Source organism: Macrosteles quadrilineatus, unplaced genomic scaffold, assembly GCF_028750875.1.
Source record: "Macrosteles quadrilineatus isolate MER2022 unplaced genomic scaffold, UCM_ALF_1.0 Scaffold_1__1_contigs__length_201487025, whole genome shotgun sequence".
NCBI lineage: Eukaryota > Metazoa > Arthropoda > Insecta > Hemiptera > Cicadellidae > Macrosteles > Macrosteles quadrilineatus.
Window position 1 is genome coordinate 71,084,552 of NW_026542594.1, and position 23,712 is coordinate 71,108,263.

The 23,712-nt window shown below is 34.2% G+C and overlaps 1 protein-coding gene across 3 annotated transcripts in view; it reads left to right on the forward strand.

Moving 5' to 3' along the window:
* LOC128983559 (WD repeat-containing protein 91) overlaps positions 1 to 23,712 on the forward strand; it is a 203,035-nt gene that overhangs the window by 123,982 nt on the left and 55,341 nt on the right. For all 3 annotated transcript variants that reach the window (XM_054402876.1, XM_054402877.1, XM_054402875.1), the window contains exon 11: positions 13,604 to 13,771. In XM_054402876.1, the coding sequence (XP_054258851.1) occupies positions 13,604 to 13,771 (168 nt within the window). The remainder of the gene's footprint in view (positions 1 to 13,603; positions 13,772 to 23,712) is intronic.

A 23,712-nucleotide genomic window follows, 5' to 3' on the forward strand; every position in this document is an offset into this window, starting at 1 on the left:
GTGATTCTCACTTGCCACATCACGCACAACAGGCTCCTGGTATTTCCTTCCATAGGTTTTGCCATTTAAAAGAAGGTTGGTAGCGACTTGATCGGCAGTAACTGTTGTAAAGTTGTCTTTTGGTTTTGTCGCATCTCCATTTATGTTCTTGAGGAACTTCCAGGCCCGTCTGCTGTTCACCTGCATATCTAAACCATCGATGTATAATAACTCCCTGGATTGCGCGCTCAGGTTGAAGTAGGGCTCGAAAAACGAGCCGTCGCTACCTCGCTCTGTCCGCCAGGAGTGGGGATAAAGGCATGACTCACCCTAGTGTCGAGCGTCGCGCCCGCTCTCGCCGCATGTCTGTTTTGTGGAAATATTCCGAGGATATATGATTGTAACGAAAGAGGTTTTAAAAGCAGATATAATTAATCTACGTACTTGCTCACACTTTACAGACTATGTGTCAAAAGTAAATCTCATAAGAAATTTAGTGATGCTATGAAAGAGTTAGATTTATTGATATTTGAACATTGACCAGAGCAAAATATATCACAATAAATATTTGATCACATAAGCATGTCATCATTTGCTGCTGTTGCTGCTGTGAGGCTTAATCATTATTGAGAGACTTTGCAACATTTAAGAATATATATTTTATTTCTATTATAGTATGTTTCTTTTTCATACTGTGATTAACGTGTTTGGAAAACATATTATGTTGCTAAATAAAATGAGTGTATAATATTTAATGCCAATATCTCAAATTTATTGATTATTCTCACTGAAGTAAAATAATAACAACATATTTTCTCAGGTATTAAATACTACTGTGGAATCCAACAATTAATCTTTGATTCAAAGAATTTTGTTAACTATAGACTACCGGTAAGCATTAAAATGCATAATCATACGCTAGTAAATTTAGTTACCATTCTTTGTAATGTAATGACATATTTGATGTAATAAAATGATAATTAAATGCTAGAAACTCAGTATCTATATCCCGTAAACTGATTCTGAGCCGGCCGAACTCCTAGTGCCAATGCCAAGCGATTTTATGCCTATTTTTAATCGCTTAAAAATGATACTAGCAGACTCTGTATAAAAAAAAGCTTAAAATAAAATTCATACTTTGATCTAAAACTTTGCCGCATGAATTTTTTTCCTGACCAAAAAATAAAAAAAGTTCCTCGCTTACTACATTTTTCATGTTTTTAATGGTGTTAAAAAACAGTCATCAGTTTTAATTTGCCTAAATAAATTATAAAATACCCCCGCCGCAGCAAACCTGCCGTCTTAGCGAATTTCCATTTGGCTGAATTGATTTTAAATTTTAAATTGATCTATTTAAATAACATTAGGTTTAACGAGTACCTAGGTTTGCTGCTACAAGGAAACTAATAAAGTGTGTGTTTTAAGTAAAATAATTATTGCTTAGTATAAAATGAATATATTTGCCAAGTTTGATCAAAAGATATCCATAAACAAGCAAACTACAATTTACAATATTCTCCATAAGAATAACATGGGAATTTTAAATTGACCATTTTTTTTTGTTTTCTCCGTAACCAATAACCGTACAAAAACACTTTGATATACTGAATTGTTTGTTTTTTAAGCTCTTTAAGAAGGCTTAGAGGAAAATTGGGAAATTTTGTGTTTTGAGGGTCAAAAGTGAGAAAAACCAATTTTTACCCCATAAAACCCTGTTCCCATGGTCCGATCATGCTGGATCGCGAACTCATTCAAGTTTATCCCGCCTTACACCTTTAAACCAAATTTCATCAAAATCAGATAAAAATTACTCAAGTTATCGTGTTCACGGACACACATATATACAGGGTGAATTTTAAATGAGTTCCCCCCCCCTACTTTTTTCTACATTTCTTAAGATATCAACTTCGGACCACGTCAGATCATTCTAGTGTAGTAAGTACTTCATTTTGAGTGAATAAACATTTTTGGCCGCCATCTTGGATCCGCCATATTGGATACAATTTTTTTTTTTCAAATGTAAAGGTAGGGTTGTGACCCATTGTTTCAAACTAGAATTTTACGCTGATTACACTGCCGCAATTAGTTTAAAAAAATCTTGATCCGTTCTAAAGTTATGAGGAATTTTTATAATTTTACTTTTAGCCCATTTTAACATTGTGCATTTACAAACTAAGACCATAATCTCAAAATAGTGCTAGATAAAGATAAGTATACACCACCATTCATTGTCGACCTATTATCACTTGGTTATGACGGATTAATTTTTTTCGGCCGCCATCTTGGATCTGCCATTTTGAGATGTGATAAATTAATTTAAATATGAAGGTGGTGTTGTGACCCATCATTTTGAACTACTTTTTTATGCTGAACTCAATGCCGCAATCCGTTTTTGTTTCTCAGGCTTTCTTGATGAAATATTAAAATTATCTTACTTAAATTTCCAATATTTCAAAAAACAAATATGAAAATGCAAAACGGATTGCGGCATTAAATTCAGCATAAAAAAGTAGTCTGAAATGATGGGTCACAACACCACCTTCATATTTAAATTAATTTATCACATTTCAAAATGGCAGATCCAAGATGGCGGCCAAAAAAATACATCCGTCATAACCAAGTGATAATAGGTCGACAATGAATGGTGGTGTATACTTATCTTTATCTAGCACTATTTTGAGATTATGGTCTTAGTTTGTAAATGCACAATGTTAAAATGGGCTCAAAATAAAGTTATAAAAAGTCCTCATAACTTTAGAACGGATCAAGATTTTATAAAACTAATTGCGGCATTGTAATCAGCGTAAAATTCTAGTTTGAAACAATGGGTCACAACCCTACCTTTACATTTGAAAAAAAAATTTTGTATCCAATATGGCGGATCCAAGATGGCGGCCAAAAATGTTTATTCAGTCAAAATGAAGTACTTACCACACTACAATGATCTGACGTGGTCCGAAGTTGATATCTTAAGAAATGTAGAAAAAAGTAGGGGGGAACTCATTTAAAATTCACCCTGTATATATATATATATATATATATATATATATATATATATATATATATATATATATATATATATATATATATACATATATAAAAATTTGAACGAATGGTGTTTTTGGCCTCTGGGGACATCAAAATGAAAAAGTAAATCGGTCCCAGGCCTAAGTGTTACCATGAGACCTACGGTAATAGCTACTTCCCTATAGGGAAATTCGCTAAAAAAATTAAGGTAAAAACTAACTATAGGTCGGCCGCTTAGAAAACGACCTCCTCCAGCATTGGTTTAGCATTAGCGCGCAGGTCGTTTTCTAAGCGGCCGAACTATACATAGTAATAAGCACTGGTTTTTCCAGAAAAATAATATATCAATTTGAAATTTTTATGTCAACAAATAAATGTAGCAGAGCAGGTTAAGTGAATGTATGTTTGTGTAAAACAGAGAGGTTCATTCGGCTCGTCCGCCTCTGTATCCCGCCAATTCGATTGGCGGGCACGGACCGTTTTTCCACCACACAGCGCGCTATCCAGTAGAGTTATTATATACATCGATGATCTAAACTCTCCACAAGATCACACCACTTAGTTTTGCGATTTTTGGCAATGACTGACATAAGCTCTTCACCTGCTAGAAGTGTGTCCTCAGCAAAGGGATCATTGTCAAAGAGACCTTGGTATGGTTCTAGCAGTGGCTTTGCCTCTTCAGAGAGTCCTGCGATGTAATGGGTTCGACAGCCTCTAGGTATCATTTTTCTCGAGACCTGATGGACAAGCTTAACGAAGGAGTCATACATATCAGGTTGTGGAGGGATATTGGCGATTTCTCTGTCAATGATCTCCCAAAAACCCGTCCAGTTGGCCTTTTTGAAATTAAACCTGCGCCTTAGAGGAACAACTTCAGGTTTAACAACAGCACTAACGGTGCATACTATAGGTCTGTGTTGAGTTCGGGGAATCGGATCACCTACAGACTTTTCACACTGGGAGGCAATCCTGCTGCTCACAAAGATGTTGTCAGGGTTATAACCTCTCTTCCATCTACCGCTGTTAAAGGAGCAAGGGAGCTTAGGATCGTGTATGAGCTGCAGGTCATTTGCCTCAGCCCAGGTTTCAAGTTTTGTCCCATTTTCACTTGTCTCTTTGTATCCCCAAACAATGCTCTGACAATTAAAATCTAGAATCAGTCTCATTCCCTCTATGTTGGGTCTAGGTTTTAAAATGCCTCGGTGTGTTTCTTGCACAAGGAGGAAGTCGCATTTGTACGTCTTGCACATATCAGATAGTAATACTTCTTTGTCTCTCGATATTCCCTCTATATTAATTGAGATCGTTACTAATGGCCTTGAAATGACCATTTAAGTAGATTCATTTTTCGAAGTCTTCCGGTTGTAGAAGGATTTGCCGCTGAGATGTCAGCGTTGCCCGGGGTGCGCCTGATTGTGATGTCGTTCTTAGCGTCTAATGGTCACAATCTTCGGCGAGACTCCTTCTGAGCACCCCATACTTAGAAATAAAAATCATACTTCCATTGACTACCACAGGCTCTCAAAATCTATAAACAGCCATGTTGTTGTAGCTCCTAAGGTTTACAAAAAACTCATTGGCCTTATCTCAAAATATGATGTCAAACAATTCAAGAGTAAGTTTTATAACTGGTTATTAATAAACCCACTTTATTCACTTAATGAGTTTTTTTCTTGCCAAATTGCTTTCTAGATCGTTCTATACACTTAAATACAAATCCCTACACTCTATTAATTAATAGTCTCTATAAATTATTCTTCACATTAAAACTATTATTGAAAACTAATCCTCTCTTTTTTTAATTAAGATATGATGTTATCAGAAATTATTTTCTATTTTATCTGTTATTGATGTTCCAGCCCAGCTTGAATGAGAAATTGTTTGTTTTGTTGTTTTGTTCTATATATTGTACAATTTAAGTTCAATTTTATATTTACATCTACTTTAATTTGCTTCATGCCAATTTGTAAAATGCAATCTGACCTATCCTATTGTACTTTATTGTACAGAATGGAAATACATATATTTGATTTGATTTGATATGATTTGACTGAATGCACTTACTCCAGGTCAAATGTTTATCAATATAAAGCCCTAAAAATTTTACATTATCAGTTGGTTGGGATTGATCAATGATTGCAACTGATTGAGGTGTACACAATCTTACAAATTTGGTTTTATCTTCATTCATTTTCAAACCATTGATCTCAAACCACTTTCCCAATTCGGTTAGACTTTCTTCAATTTTATGTTTTAATTCATCATTGTTTTTTGTTTTAACTACTGCTGTAGTATCATCTGCATAGAGAATTAGATTATTTGTAACATTTTTTGGAAGATCATGAATATATATAAGAAATAGAAGTGGCCCCAAAATCGAACCTTGAGGCACACCCTTTTTAATTTTTTGCCATTTTGATTTTGCTTATAAATTATCCTTACAAATTACTGTTCTCTGATGGCGATTATTTAGGTAGGATTTTAACCATGATACTGAATTTACAGAAAATGGATATAATTCTAGTTTTTTAATGAGTATATCATGATTGACACAGTCAAACGCCTTGGATAAATCACAAAACACACCCATTGTGCTATGTGACCCATCCAAGGACCATGACACCTCCTCAACCAAGTCTGAGAGCGCTCTCATGGTACCTAGACCCTTTCTAAACTGCTTGTTAGAAAAAAATATTGTGGGTTTCCAGAAATGAAGATATTTGATAAGAAGCACATTTTTCAAAAACTTTTGAGAATGCTGGTAAAAGTGAAACCGGACGATAATTGTCTGGATTTTGTCTCTCTCCATTTTTGAAAAGTGGTTTTAGTTCAGCATATTTTAAGTGTTCAGGAAAAAATACTGTTGAGGAATGATTGGTTTATAATGATAGAGAGTGGTTCTGCAATGAATGTAGAAGCAATTTTGACCAAATTTAGTGGTATTTCGTCCCAGCCTGACGACTTCTTGTTCTTGAAAGATTTAATAATTTTAATAACATCCTTCACGTCTATAAATTGAAAGTCAAATTTTGTGGTCTGCTTTTGATCTATTGATTTTATTGTCAGTTGTACTGCCTCACTTTCAGAAGAGGATAATCCAATTTGATTTGTTATATTTATAAATTTGTTATTAAAATAGTCTGCAATTTCCTTTGAATTTGTAATGAATTTTTCAGCCACCTTGATATTGGGAAAAGTAGGCTGACTCTTTGATTGTAGGATGTTACTCACAGCTAGTAGGATGTTTGATTGTTTGATTTTATGGCTTTGATATGTTAAAATTCATTTTTATAGCCCCAGGATTGCGTAATATGACTAATAATGGTTAAAAACGTACCTTGTCAGACAATCCTTGACATGTTTTATAGTGTCGAAAATAAACTTGCTACATGTTTCGGTGGTTATTAAATTCCACCATCGTCAGGCACACAAAAGGATCCACTTCTTGAGGTGTCGTCAGAGTTGTTACATACATTTAACACGAACACAAAACACGAAACGATTAAATACACGGTAACAGATAGGCCTATCAACTTATGCACGTACATTGCCGCGGGCAGGACTGGAAGCAGACTGAACCAGGTTATTAAGGACCGACGTGGACTCTGGATTGTCGTCTGCGTTATCAACAGCTGATGTAGGACTACTGTAGTGACGGAGTAGAGTGTTGAAAATATAATGGGATTCATAATTGAGTTTTTCATTCAAAATTTGTGTGCTGTCCCTGGTTTTTAGGTCCTTATATATTTCAAACTCCTCCAAGGTATTTAATAAGTTTCCTTTCCCACAGTAATGTAGAATGTCTAGACCGTCATTTATATCCAGCATATCATGGTTATTGTCAATAATGTGCTGAGCGAATTTGGATTTCTGCAATTTAAGTGTAGGGGCTGGTCGATGCTCTTTGTATCTTATTTTGAAAGCTCTCCCACTTTGTCCTACATAAGTGCTCGGGCAATCAGCACATTTTATGCGGTACACACCTGTCTTTTCGTATTTATCAACATGTGGGCGCTTGCCTTTAGATATGTTCTTGTTGAAGCAATATAAAAATATATAAAAATATAATACACTAACTCAATTATTATTCTATGTTTAACTAAAGACTTTTTCATATGTTTATAAACTTGTTGTTATGTTGGCATAGCAACTTCCTAGTTGAAAAAAACAATTTTATGTGCTTATGAGTTGTACAAGTTTGTAAGTGTTCTGTTTTAAAGTTATAAAATAAAGTATTGTTTATTTGAAGAGTCAAGTATTATAATTTAAATAAGGTCCACAGATTTAACCTCAACAGGTTATGGGCCCAGACACTGATTGGTAAGCAATATTTTAATTTAAATTGATGAAAATGTCAGGTCATGTACTGTAGGACTAACAGCCTACTAAGTATATTGAAATGAAGGTTTGTGGTTGTGAAATATAGAGAAATGCATGTTGCATGTTTGATATCTTGCTAAACCAACGTTTATGCTTGATTAAATGTTAGTAATGGAGGCTACTCCTAATTGTGTTAAATTGTCCAACGACAATTGGAACATTTGGAAGTTTCAAACCACAGTAACATTGAAAGCAAAAGGCTTGTACAATGTAGTAGTAAATGATGAGAAAATGCCTGAAGAAGGTGATGATAAGTATGATAAACTCCTTGCTGAGTATAATAGTAAAGATTGTAGAGCCCAAGACATAATAGTTTCTAGACTTGGTGAAAATGCCATATCCCATGTGTTAATGTGTAAAAACTCTTCTGAAATCTGGTCTAAACTTTTAACAGTATATGAAAGGAAAAGTGAGTTGAGTCTGCACCTTCTTCAACAGAAGTTTTTTAGTTTAAAATTTAATAGTAATGAAACTGTATCTCAGTACTTATCGAGAGTTGAAGAGATTTTCAATCAGATTAAACAGTTAGGTGAAGTTATTTCAGAAAATATGGTAATAACGAAAGTAATTATGTCCCTTCCTACGAATTATGCACATTTTGTAAGCGCTTGGGAATCTGTCCCAACTGAGAGTAAAACTTTAAGTAACTTAACTGCTAGACTACTTGTAGAGGAAGAACGAATTGAATCCAAAACTAGTGACTTGGATAATGAAGCTAGTTCTGCATTTGCTGCAGGTAGTTTGAAGAGTGGGCGATTTTTAAATAAAAGTAGGTCTACACCTAAATGTTTTGAATGTGGTAAGATAGGTCATGTTAAATCTCAGTGTTTTAAATTGAAGTCTGCAGGAAGAGATATGTCAGAAATAAAATGTCATTTTTGTAACAAGACTGGACATATTAAGAAAAACTGCTATAGGTTCAAGGCTGAGCAAAATCAAAGGAGCAAAAGTGGTAAAAGTGATTCATCTAGAAAATCTGAAGCTTTTACAGTATTAGGCTTAAGTTCAACAGATTTTACTGATTTAGATTACAACACTTTTGAAGATTGGTTTCTTGATACAGGAGCATCAGAACATCTATGTTGTAATAAGGAATTGTTTGAAACTTTTAAATTACTCAAAGAAGACCGTTTTGTAATTTTTTGGTGATGGAAAAATGTCCAAAGCTGAAGGTATTGGTGATATTAAGTTGAAGTCAGTAATAAGTAATGAAGATAAAATTTCTGTAACTCTAAAAGATGTGTTATATGTACCGGAAATGAAAGTTAATCTCTTCTCTGTGAGCTCAACACTAGATAAGGGATATTTTATGAGCACAAATAAAAATGAAGCTAAAATCATGAACAAAGACAATGAAGTTTCTGCTGTGGCTAAACGTTTTGGAAAACTGTATAAGATGCAATTTTCATTTGACAATAAGTCTGTACCTGCTTATGTACAATTAAGTGAAGATAACAGTCTAAAGTTATGGCATGAAAAAATGGCTCATCAAAATTGTCGTCAAGTAAAAGAAATACTGGAGGCAAGTAACGTTAAGGTTATAAATAAACCTAATGAAGAATTCTTTTGTGAACCGTGTGTCCTTGCTAAACAGAAACGCTCAAGTTTTAAGACTAGTCCAAACAAGTCAACAGAAATTGGACAGATAATTCATGCAGATCTTTGCGGACCAATGGAAGAAAATTCTATTGGTGGTTCCAAGTATTTTTTGTTGCTAAAAGATGATTTTTCACACTATCGATTTGTTTACTTTCTAAAGACAAAAGATGAGGTATTTGGCAAATTAAAAGAGTTAATTCGTCATGTTGAAAATCAAATAGGAAAAACATTCAAAGTGCTACGAACGGATTGTGGAACTGAGTTTGTAAATAGAGAAGTTGAAGATATGTTGTCAAGTTTAGGTATCAAGCATGAGAAGTCAGCTCCCTATTGTCCTGAACAAAATGGTTCTATTGAAAGAGAAATGCAAACCATAGTTAATTCTGCTAGGGCTATGATGTCAGCAAAAGGACTAAATAAGAAGTTTTGGGCAGAGGCAGTCAACACAGCTGTATACGTCCTAAACCGAGTTGGGAAGAGTAGTGTAAAGGACAGTACACCATATCAGTTGTGGATGGGCAGAGACTTTGACATCAAATCACTGAAGGTTTTTGGATGTGATGCATATATTCATGTGCCAAAACAAAAACGTAAGAAATGGGATCAAAAATCTAAGAAAGGTTTGTTTGTTGGATACTGTGAAACTACTAAAGGCTACCGTATATACATTCCTGAAGAAAACAAGGTTGAAATCAGCTGCAATGTTATATTCCATGAGCCTGTTGAAAATACAATGAAGACTAAAACTGACGCTGTATCGTCCCTGAAAGAAACAGAAGATACAGATTATCGACTTGATGTATTACATAATGATGAAGTAGACCAAAGTGAAAATGAATGTGAAGAAGACCTAGGTCCTGTAGAAGACAATCAAGAGCTTGAAGAAAATGTAAATATAGAAGAAAATACAACTAATATGAAACTAAGAAACCGAAACCAACTAAGAAGACCTGTAAAATTAGATAACTATGAAGTTAATTTTATGACTTCCTTAGAAGGAGATGAACCTGATTCATATGAAAGTGCAATGAATCGTGAAGATGCAGATAAATGGAAAGAAGCAATTAAGCAAGAGATTAATAATCTAAAAGAACACAATACGTGGACTGAAGTTGAAGATCCTGGAAATATTTCAACCATAGATGCTAAATGGGTGTTTAAGTTAAAGAAAAATGATGATGGTCAACCAGTACAATATAAAGCAAGACTTGTTGCTCGTGGATTTCAACAACAAGGATCTTTCGATACAACTGAAACCTATGCTCCAGTCGCTAAGATGACAACATTGCGAGTATTAATGGCTGTAGCTAATCAACAGAGTTTACCAGTACACCAAATGGATGTGACAGGTGCATTTTTACACGGTGACATGACAGAAGATGTATATTTATCTGTACCTCCTGGAGTTGAACATATTGAAAGTAAAACTACTGTTTTAAAACTAAACAAGACAATCTACGGTTTGAAGAAATCTCCCAAAAATTGGAATGAAAAGTTCACTGAAATAATGACAAAAGAAGGTTTCTCAAGGTCTAATAGTGACTATTGTCTGTACACAAGACTGACTGATGAAAATAAACTGTATGTATTACTGTATGTGGATGATCTAATAATAGTGGGATCCTGTGAAAATGAAATTTTGAAATTCAAATCAAAACTGAGTCATTATTTCAAAATGAAGGATATGGGTCAAGTTTCAACTTACCTGGGAATAAAGATTGATCATGATTTGACAACCGGAGTAACAACGTTGAATCAAACAGCTTATTTAAAACAAGTGCTACAAAAATTTGGTATGCAGGATTGCAAACCAGTCTCTACTCCAATGGATCCTAATCTTAAAATAAATTTGAACAATTCAGTGTGTGACAAAGAACTAGAACACAAGTGCCGTAAACTAATAGGTTGTTTGATGTTTGCAATGATTGGGACAAGACCTGATCTTTGCTATCCGATTTCGTTTCTAAGTCGCTTCCAAAGTAATGCAAGCGAAGAATTGTGGACTGCTTTAAAACGAGTTTTACGATATGTCAAAGGTACAATTGACAAGAGTTTAACCTTCTATAAGAATAAAAGTGGAAACATTATATTGGAAGGTTTTGCGGATGCTGATTGGGCAGGCGATTTAACTGATCGTAAATCTACATCTGGCTATTTGTTTCTACTATCTGACTGTGTTGTATCCTGGACATCAAAGAAGCAAGTTTCAGTGGCGTTATCCTCAACCGAAGCAGAATATATTGCACTTAGTTTGGCAATAACAGAATCCCAATGTCTCAAACATCTGCTAGAAGATCTAAATGTATCAACCAGTGAAGCTGTGACCATCCATGATGAAGATAATCAATCAGCAATAGCTGTTGCAGGAAGTCTAGAAAACAAAAGACTTAAACACATTGATGTCAAATATCATTTTTTAAGGGAAGTTGTCAAAAAGGGAAGTGTTGTTTTAAAGTATATTAATTCTGAAAACCAATTGGCGGATATATTAACAAAAGCTCTGTGTAAACCAAAGTTCCAGACATTCAGAAATAAGATGAATGTTGTTTAAAACTGTTTGTAAGAAGACAATATATTTTGATATTGAGGGAGGGTGTTGAAGCAATATAAAAATATATAAAAATATAATACACTAACTCAATTATTATTCTATGTTTAACTAAAGACTTTTTCATATGTTTATAAACTTGTTGTTATGTTGGCATAGCAACTTCCTAGTTGAAAAAAAACAATTTTATGTGCTTATGAGTTGTACAAGTTTGTAAGTGTTCTGTTTTAAAGTTATAAAATAAAGTATTGTTTATTTGAAGAGTCAAGTATTATAATTTAAATAAGGTCCACAGATTTAACCTCAATAGTTCTGCAGCCGATTTGTAGTTTTAAACGCTAGTTTAACACCATGTTTATTGAGATCTTTCTTCAAATAGTTGTTTATTTGGTGGTTGTATTCAACGCAGCAATACACTACTTTGTTATTATCATTATTTGCTGGCATGCGGCATGTATTTTCCTTTTTCTTTGCAACGATTTTGTCTACGATCTCAGATTTGTATCCATTAGCCACGGCAATGTGTAATAAAACACATTGCCGTGGCTAATGGATACAAATCTGAGATCGTAGACAAAATCGTTGCAAAGAAAAAGGAAAATACATGCCGCATGCCAGCAAATAATGATAATAACAAAGTAGTGTATTGCTGCGTTGAATACAACCACCAAATAAACAACTATTTGAAGAAAGATCTCAATAAACATGGTGTTAAACTAGCGTTTAAAACTACAAATCGGCTGCAGAACATATCTAAAGGCAAGCGCCCACATGTTGATAAATACGAAAAGACAGGTGTGTACCGCATAAAATGTGCTGATTGCCCGAGCACTTATGTAGGACAAAGTGGGAGAGCTTTCAAAATAAGATACAAAGAGCATCGACCAGCCCCTACACTTAAATTGCAGAAATCCAAATTCGCTCAGCACATTATTGACAATAACCATGATATGCTGGATATAAATGACGGTCTAGACATTCTACATTACTGTGGGAAAGGAAACTTATTAAATACCTTGGAGGAGTTTGAAATATATTAGGACCTAAAAACCAGGGACAGCACACAAATTTTGAATGAAAAACTCAATTATGAATCCCATTATATTTTCAACACTCTACTCCGTCACTACAGTAGTCCTACATCAGCTGTTGATAACGCAGACGACAATCCAGAGTCCACGTCGGTCCTTAATAACCTGGTTCAGTCTGCTTCCAGTCCTGCCCGCGGCAATGTACGTGCATAAGTTGATAGGCCTATCTGTTACCGTGTATTTAATCGTTTCGTGTTTTGTGTTCGTGTTAAATGTATGTAACAACTCTGACGACACCTCAAGAAGTGGATCCTTTTGTGTGCCTGACGATGGTGGAATTTAATAACCACCGAAACATGTAGCAAGTTTATTTTCGACACTATAAAACATGTCAAGGATTGTCTGACAAGGTACGTTTTTAACCATTATTTGATATGTTCTTTAAATTTGCATGAAAATGCTCTTCCAATCTGACCAATGTAGAATTTGGGAAAATTTAGACATTTAATTCTCTATATTCCAGATTTTTCATATTTGTCTAATTTATGTGGGTTTTTGCTAGACAATTTATTAAATATACATTTAAAAAAATTTATTAATAGTGTTTATGGCTTTTCTGATTATTTCATGTCATTTTCTGAGGCTTTCCAGTAAATTATTATTTTTGTAATCAGGGCGTTGTTTGAGCATTTTGAAAAATATAAATCTGAAAGTTCATTGCAAGTATGGTCAGTGGCGGTTCCAAGGCGTGGGGCTATAGAGGCTAAAGCCAGGACCCCCCACCCCACTCCTAGTGTGAAACACCCCCTTAGCCTCCCTCCCCTTGACCAGGACCTAGAATCGTCACTGACTATGGTGTCTTTTGGGTCTGGCAGATATGCCAAAAGTGGTTTTTAACGTTTTTGTGACTTTGACAAGACCCCTAAAAATAAAATAAGCAATTTAAATTTTGAATGTTCAGTTTTAATTTTATTTTTACTGCTAATTAAAAGGATTTGTATTGTTGTTTAACTGTTGATATGTTTGATGTGTATTATAGATTGCTATCAAGCCACAGTCACAAGGCAGCAGTGTTATGTCTGGACTGGGTGAGCAAGAATGAGAGATACTTAGTGTGCGGCTCTAGAGTCGGCTCCATAGCTCTCTATGATATGAAGGAACACAAGACTTTATGGGACATGTCAGTGGCCTCTGAAGATAAGACAAGGTAATCTAATAATTTCAGCAAACCACAAAAAGATATTTTTAAAACTCCTTTAATACAGTTTTTCTAAAAAAAAAATTACAATAAACTATAATTTTGAGGAACAGGCAAGTCTAGTGGTCGAGGGCAGAGCTTTATTCCCAAGGTCCCAGGTTTAAATCCTGCCAATCATTAATGGCTAGGCCGAGTCTAAAGCAATGTGCAAAACAGCTCTGGCCTAAAATCTTAACGCCCTACGATATAAAGGCTAGACATTGAAAAAACTACACTAATTTAAAATTTTGAAAAATACATAATGTTGAGAATATTTTTTCTATGTATATTAGAGAAAATGTAAATTTTGAATACACACATTAACTGCATAACTGTTAAAAAGTTGTTGAATTCATTTGCGCCTTTAGGCGTAGAAATAATAAGTAGGGATCTAGTAACCAGTTCCGCGTTTAAAAATGGACCCGGCAAGAGTTTTTAGTTTTGTTGGGGGCATAACCAACAGAAAATATTTGGAAAATATCTGAAATTGCGTGACGGAAGAATCCTCTTCACTTCGGTTCCCACTCATGACTCATCACTGACAACTGCTTGCTATATCGCTACTTGTTCCGCCTTATCTTTATTTCTAGGCTAATTAATTTCTTATGTCATTTTTTCATTACTCACCAATGTTAGTTCCTTTTATCAAATCTGGTAAAAAACATATATCAATTGGTTAGCAAAGTTACTGCCGTGTTTTTGCTTATGATTTTATTTACGTTCGGAGAGTTTTATTTTACATTGTAATATCACACCCTTTTCCTGTGAAATAAGCAAAAAAAAAACTTCATTATATTGAATTTTAGCCTCCTGATCGCATTTAAATACTATAAATTGGTGTAAAATACCTGCATTTATGCGATCTTGTGTTGTAGCTGAGTTGCTACCGGTTTCAACTCACATTGTCTGGAGGCAAGGAAATATCTCAGGAGATGAAAATTGTAACCACATCTAGTAAATAATCGATATTTATTACATTAACATTACAACTACGGAAATATATACACTGAAAGGTGTTTCAAACTATACTCAATCAGAACGATACACAGTTTGTCGGAACGTGCTCCTTTCTCGCACCAAACCTACACTACACACTTCACACCTCAAGGGCGAATCGTAGCACGTTATTACATGTAAAGCGGTATCTCAAGGTAACCGATTCATAATGAATCGATACATTAACAGGCTGAACGTTAAACTGGATTTCGTGAAGAGACAGATGCCCCTCCCGATATTCTATAAAACACATATTTACAAATTACGTCGTACGAGACAAATGCCCCTTACGACTTGATACGTGAATTAATCTGAAGGCGGGTATAATTAATATGGATAGACATGTGCCTCACGCGGATTAACACGTAAAAATTACCCAAAAGGCCACCGCACTTCAGAGACAAAATACAGAGGAACTTCAGCTCGACCTTACGACCGAACGCCTACTAAGCTGATTTCGTTAAGCCAGATTATTCTCAAACGTACGGTAATATCACTATGCGAGACATATACCCCACACGGAATATTACGCGTAACGCAACACTTTACCTAAACCCTCCGTAGGATTTTAAAATACGAAAATAAGAGCACACACAAAAAGGGTCTTTAAATTAAAGAATAAACGATAAAGCAATTCTCTCGGTAAATGTGTCGCCATGCGAGATAAGTACCCCACACGGAACACAACATACAACTTAACAAACTACACACTTCGTGGGATAATAAAATACTTCTAATATTGAATCACGATTCTACAAGAAACTTCAAACTGAGGAATACCTGATACAATAACGCTCTCTGAAAATAAAATCATACTTTATCCTCCCTTAACCTACAGAATAACAAAATGGAACACTCTGAAATAAAATTTTACTAATTCTTCACTTAACGAAAATTTAACCAAAATGATTCATTACACGAAATTAAGATTGTCTTTTTATAATCGAGCCGACGAGACAGATGCCTCCGCTCGATTATATGGTGTAAAATTTCTCAACGGATTTAGAGCCTCGAGGTAAGAGACATTTGCCTCTAACCGAGAGTTGGTGACCAAATTAGTGATAATTTTGAATATAAAACCCCGACAAATACAAATCGCCCAAATTAATCGATTTTGAATCTTTTGAAAGGATTCTTACCCAATTTGGAGGGTGTCCAGCCCGATGGTCGTCTCAGCTGCCCTGTCGCACATGTACACTGGGGTAACTTCACACTAATTTACCTTAACCACTTGGCGGTACGATACTGACTCCCCGGTTACTTCCTTGAGACGTCCGTCTCCCTCCGACTTGTGGCAGGGAAGAGGGAGGGTAATGATAACCCGGTGGCGCTTGCTGGACTCAACGTCCGTCCTAAGATTGATTATTTGGCAGGAAATTTAAATTCACTGTCACAGAACAAGATACAGATCTGTACACTATATCAGATATTTCTTTTGTTTATAATTTATTATGTAAAATACTAAAATATATTTTAAACTAGGTATAGAATAAGCAATAAATAATTAAACTGGTACCTCTGGATAAAAAGTCTTTCTTTTGACTTTGTTTTCTTTGCACTGTTGCGTCACGGCTTTTGTCAGTAGACGACTGGCCAGTACGGCAATTGCTCTGTTGTGTCTTTGTTCTTAAACGTGAGCAAACTTAATATTTAATTCTAATTTTAACGTTTTAATTCCTCTGTAATAATATATATATATAAGAGTGTTTCTTTGAAAATAACTTATTATAACTTTGAAAATAATAATTATTTTTTTTGGCCCGACCCGATCTTGGCCCGAACAAATCTCTGACCCAACCCGGTATCCCGGGCCTTCCGCTGGCCCGACCCGACCCGAAAAAATCGGGGACCCGCAGACCCCTACCAGAAAGATCAAATGTCGCACAACTCCTGTTACAAAATGGCCACTCAATAGGAAAAATGGAGGATAGTCTATGTATTTTAAAGAAGAAAGGATATGTAATGAATGCTTAGGAAGAATTGTATATTTATCAAGAAAAATGTAAAAATAGAAATAAGTTGATTAATGAACAAGTAAATTTTGATTTCAGTTGTACTTATAAAAATGTATTGGCCGGTACTTCCGGTAGCCAATAGGGTATAAGTAGGGACGCCATTCAAGATTCTTGTCATTCACCTATTGGGTCTGATGATGATTGGAGTGTCCAATCGAAATCGATCACCACTTACCATCTTTTATGTATATTTACCGTCTTGTGAGTAACAGTATAAGCGTAAATATATGTTTTAAGTGTTATAAGACGTTTCTTTTATTTACTTTCCGTACTTTCAATAATCATTTACTAGTGTACATGTTGCTCGAATTCGTGCAACTGCTAAGTATTACAGGAGTTATTTCAAAACGAATAACAGTCATATTTACAATGAGTTTATATACCGGAGTGTAACTCAGACCATTTTTATCTTCGTTATTGATGGACCTAAAGCATTCCAGCAGGTTTTCTCCTTGTCAAAATGCCTCGCTGTACAGGCAACACAGGTCATTGATAGAGGGCCAATTGAGAACGAAAAGTCGTTTTGGGGTAGTGTTAGGGCACATTTGTAACCTTATAGTTGAGGTTGTCCAGAGTCATTTGTTGACTGTGATGAGTTAAGCCTATTACGCGCCACCGTTCTGTAGCTGCGGTCGTTATCACGATTACCCCTCCTGTCTATGTTTCGTTTTCGTCGAGTCGGAGGCATTTAAAAGAAAAAAAAACAACAAATAAACAAATTATAGCTACACAAAACAACGATAAATTCACAAATTTAAGATACAACCATACTAACACAACCCGTCTTGGGGGTTATGTTTACACAAACTCAAATAGTAAATAAATATACTCAATGCGTTTCATTGAATTGAAAAATAAATAACAGCAATTAAATTATACAGCTGATCAAAATTTAAACAATTATGTTCTTCATTAGTATAACATGAGAACTTTCAAAGCCACTAGGGCAGAGTCCAAGGGACTTTTTCAAAAATGTAAGGCCAGTTTGCAAATCTACGTGATACGCTCTTTCCAATGAGACGTCAATGGATAAAATCGGTTGAGAAATGGCGGAGGAGTTCAACCAACAAAGTTTCATGTAGCGTATTAATTATATAGATCATTACATTCAAGAAAGAAGGTCAGAGGTTAGTAGGATTATTGGCATACATGTTTTTGACAATTGGGAAGAATATTGTACCATACAATAAAAACCACGCAAGTGTAGAGGAGTAGGCCTAAGTTGAGGATGTGAGCCTTGTTCAAGTTTTGGCATAGACTAACCAGGGAGTAAGTTTAAGCTATGGTTTTGGTGAAGTAGATTAGCAAATGACTTGATTTTTATAATATTTATTAGATAGAAGTTTGTTTTCATAGAGAAATGTTTGCTAGATTTGGAAATATAAGCCATCAAGCCTTTAAAATAGTATTTTAAAATATTTATACAGGGTTTGATACACTCTTAAACACTATTTGAATACATTATTGAAAATATATATTTGTGAAAACGATGAACCAGGTTAAAACGTTTAGGCTCCTTAAAATAAAATCTTATCATACTTTATACGGGATTTTTATTAACCATAACGATGCTTATAAACCTCACTCACACATAACTTTCGGAAATAAAACAGCGCCATCACATCTCATCCCATTTGCATAATTCGTTGCCAACAAAGCCGGACTAGGCCATGTATCTGGTCCCAAAATGTTCAAGATTAATGTCCAAAATCACTACAATTATGGTCCACTCCATCCACAAAATATAACGCACAACTTTATGTGATCGATACGGCCAAGGCAATGGACCCTCGCATGTCAAAAAAATTCAATTTGGACAGCAACCTCATGGCATTATGCCAGAAGTTAACATTGTCTCACTCTAATTACTTTGTCTCACTCACTCCAGATTTACAACGTGAAGGGACGAAATAGTGAGCGCGTAACATGCAGACAAGGTCGTATGCGCGCGAAATACGTTGGCAGCACTGGCTGTAAATCAGCTGGTCAGCTGTTGTACTGTTGTATCATTAAATGTCATATTAAAAGTTCACGTCTGTGTAAAAATATGTTACGTTTCTTTACCAATTTATTTGTTTTTTGGTAACTGTAGGAAAAATATTATGTGCAACTCGAGTGCAAAGTGCAACTGCCTCACTCGAGAAACCATTCGAGTTTGAAAATTTATGATACTTGTTTTATCCACATTGAGATTTAGATTTTGGGAGTTAAAAAATCATTTAAAACGCATATGTCTGATTTTGCCTTGCTTTCTAATTCTTCATTTGTTGAGGCTATGATTTTCAAATTGGTATCATCAGCATACAAGCAGAGTTTACTTAAATTGCTAAGTTGCGGAAAATCTCTCAAATAAATAATGAATAAAAGAGGTCCCAGAATGGATTCCTGTGGAACCCCATATTTTAAGTCAGTGGTATAAGATTGATATGGAATTTTATAGTTTTTACGGTTATGATAGATTATTTCAACAAACTGTTTTCTGTGAGAGAGGTAAAATTTAAGCAAATTTAAAGCAGTCCCCTCTATACCCAAGGTACTAAGCCTTGAAATTAATATATCATGGGATATTGGATCAAATGCTTTTTGCAGGTCTAAGAACAAACCCGCTACCTTAAATTTACCATCCAAACTATCAATGACCGATTCAATAAAATCAGTGGCAGCAGTTATAACTGACTTGCCTCTGCGAAACCCATGTTGAAAGTTGTCAGATTGTTATTTTCAAAAAATGTTACCAATTGATTATAAATTACTTTTTCATAAATCTTAGATATAGAGGGTAACAAAGCTATAGGTTGATAATTTGACAACGTTTGTCTGTCCCCCTTTTTAAAAAGTGGTTTTAATTTTGTAATTTTGAGCTTATCAGGAAATATACTGGATATCAAAGAAGAATTAACTAGGTGGGTGATTGGTTTTAGTAAAAATGTCTTGACTTTTTTCAGAAGAACCACAGGAACCTCATCATAGCCCATACTAAAAGAGTTCTTTAGACTATTAATTAATAATTATATCTATTTCATTCTCATTAACAAAGCTGAATCTAAACCTTTTACTAAACTGAAATATTTCATTGTCTACTGATTCTCAGACATTGGTTCAAAATTAGACATTATACTAGTTACATTTGAAAAAATATTCGATAAAACTGTTACAAATAAATACAGGGTCAGAATTCAACTTATTACCTACTTTTAAATTGATGTTTTGTACATGCTTAGATCCTATTCCCACTTCTGAATTTATAATAGACCAAGAGGTTCTATTTACATTGTTTGATTTGTTAATTTTTAGTTTTGTAATATTGCTTTTTAAAATACTTCAATTTTGACCTGAATGTTTTATTTAATTTCCTAACTTTTTTATATAAAGTTATACATTTTAACTCTCGGGCTGTTTGGCTAAGGTTAAAATTTTTTTGTTTTTCTTCTTTTAACTCATTGCTAATAAAGTTAGGCTGTGTGTGCTGTCTTGACAGAGATTTAGGAAAACATATAAGTAATAACTAAATGTTTCATTAAATATAATATTATACTTATTTTCCACTGGAGAGGCATAAAGATCTGCCCATGACTCACATTGAAGTAAGTTTTTAAACTGGTCAATTTGTGAGTCAGAGAATTTTCTTTTATACTCAAAATAAAATTTTTGGGAAGAATGTTTAGTCACAGTATTTAAAATTTCTAGCATCTGACCATCATGGTCGGACAACTGAAGGTTGATGCCTGTTACTCTGTAATTATAAGGTTCCAAATTAGTAAAAATATTGTCTATGGTAGATTGAGTAGATTCTGTGATTCTAGTTGGAAAGTCAATTAATGAAGAAAATCCATTTGCTCTCACAATATGTAATAAACTGTTCCAATTTTTATAATTTTTGTCAAGCATGTCAATATTAATATCGCCGATAAAAACTATGTATTTGTACTTTAAGTTGAGAACTTCAATTAAAATGTTAAACCTTCTAATAAACTCTGATTCGTTTTGATTGATAGGATTTCTGTAACAACCAATTAAAAGTAATTTATCCTTTGATACAGCCTTTTGTATTTCAAAAAAACAACATTCAAAAATTTGTTCTGAGATAAGATTTTGGATTTCAGGTGGCATGATAGTTTTACAATTTAGGAATGGCTTAGTTAGGATAACAACCCCACACCCCTTGACTTTTCGGCCAAAACTTGCACTAAGGCTATATCCATTAATATTGAGTCTTTCTATTGTATCATTCGTCATTTTATGCTCTGTCAAGACAACAACGCTTAGATCTAGCTCAGATAAAGTTATTTCCAAAGATGACATTAGTCCCCTAATATTTTGATGAAAAATATTCAAACTAACATTTTTTATGTTACAATTACTCTGGACTGACTTAACATTAAAAAACTCTCAGACTCGTTTGACACACACACTTGATTCCACTGCACATTTCCCCAGCTCAACGTATCACCCCCAATATACCCCCCTCTATACCTTGGGTATAGAGGGGATAGAGGGGACTGCTTTAAATTTGCTTAAATCTTATCTCTCTCACAGAAAACAGTTTGTTGAAATTATCTATCATAACCGTAAAAACTATAAAATTCCATATCAATCTTATACCACTGACTTAAAATATGGGGTTCCACAGGGATCCATTCTGGGGCCTCTTTTATTCATTATTTATTTGAGAGATTTTCCGCAACTTAGCAATTTAAGTAAACTCTGCTTGTATGCTGATGATACCAATTTGAAAATCATAGCCTCAACAAATGAAGAATTAGAAAGCAAGGCAAAATCAGACATATGCGTTTTAAATGATTTTTTAACTCCCAAAATCTAAATCTCAATGTGGATAAAACAAGTATCATAAATTTTCAAACTCGAACAACCAGAAATCAACGTCGACCGATTATTAAATTTAATAATAAAACCATTGAAGTTATAGTACTAAATTTTTAGGATTAGTAATAGATAAAAGACTAAATTGGAACTGTCATGTTGAAAAAGTACTTTCAAAAGTTTCTTCCGGATTATATGCCTTAACTAGATTAAAAAACTATTGCGAAATAGAAACATTGAAGTTGGTTTACTTGTCATACATTCATTCAGTGATTTCATTTGGGATTTCCCTTTATGGCTCAACCAATAAGAGAAACTTAAAATCTATATTAAAAAAAGAAAAAAAGCTATAAGAATAATTTACAACCTTCCACCTAGAACTTCTGTTAAGAGAAAGTTTAAAACAGAAAATATAATGACAGTTTTCGGTATGTATGTTTTTTAAACAGTGGTATCCGTTAAAAACAGATTTCATGAAATAGAGCTGGTTGGAAAGAAACATGATTATTTTACAAGAAATTGAGGCAAGTTAGCATTAAGTCCTCATAAATTGCGCATTTTCAAAAAAAAAACCAAATACGACGGAACAAAATTCTATAATAAACAGAAACTTTCCAAAGGACATACAAGCAGAAGTAAATATAAAAAAAATTAAAAACAAACTTAAGAAATTTCTCATTAGCAGGTGTACCGATTAAATTCAAATCAAACAGAAAACGCGCAAAAGCAAGGACGCAACACGTGAGCGCGGAGTGATATGAACTTGTTAACGTCGTGGAAGTCTTCCCAACGGTCGCTTACTTGGGGACCAGGCTTCGATCGGTGATGTTCGGAAATCTTTAAATTCTCTTTTCAATTCGCTAAAACTCACTTTTGGAAATCGTGACGTGTATATCGGCGACGAAATCAATTGTTTGATCTCCGGAGTGCATAGGTATTTGAATCTCGAAACAACGTTTGCTTAAAAATTACGAATTGAATAAACAAATCGAGTCTTGGAGTTCGACATCGACCGGCAAAATTCGTCAAAATTGACCATTTTTACGTAGTCATCCCCAAGTACAGTGTCGTAATTATATGTTTAAGTGTCGTCAAATTGATTACTACTTAGTGTCGATATTACTAGATTAATAATTAGAGTAAACTTTCACGTCAATCGAATTTATATTGTATTTTTTATATTTAACTTCAATTTCTAACATTATCATCTGTCTGTTACGTAAAACTGTAACAACTTTGTTCTTTCATAAATATTTGGATATAAATCACTTCTAAGGTATATATAGAGATCTGACGAATAGCCCCTTTTGCATATTTAAATCAGCTGGCCAGTTGTTAATAAATACACTATTTTGGGAAGCCTGATAACCTAAAAATAGATTAAATAAATCAAACCTAGGTTCCCGAGGCTCTGCTATCAATATTTTTAAAAAAGGAAAGGAAGGTCCAAAATCACAATCAATACTCTCCATTGTTTGCATAGAAGTGTCAATTAAAACAAACTTGAATTATATTTGATACTTGTAGCAGTTGTAAATATTTGAATGATTAATATATAAAGTTTATTTTTCAAAAATTTTATTAATTTTCCTGTGTTGATCTTTTCTCAAGGTAATCGGCTTAACCGAACAATTGCAATAAAGTACAATATTAGTCATTGTTTATCATTACATAAATTATTACATATTGGTTCAATCAGTGTTTGGTATAACTATTTCATTATTACAGAATCATTGCCATATTTAATAGAATTTCAAATAAGAGTACATTTTGCATTCAGAGTATTGGTTCACATTTTATTGCATTTTAAGAGGTGTTACATTATAAGATCATTGAAAGTATTTTCAAGAGGACATATCAGACCTCTCACGGTCCATAAATCGGATTTCTGGGGTATACAATTACCAGGGCTCAATACAACATCTTACTTCCACTGCCAGCTCTGTGATTAGTCCTCAGTTGTCTGATTAAATTAATTAAATTTCTTTTCAAACCCCACCAGGGGGCAACTTTTAGTATATTCACACCTGTATGGAATACCTAAATTGTATTACATAAAGGTGTGAGGTGATTTTATAC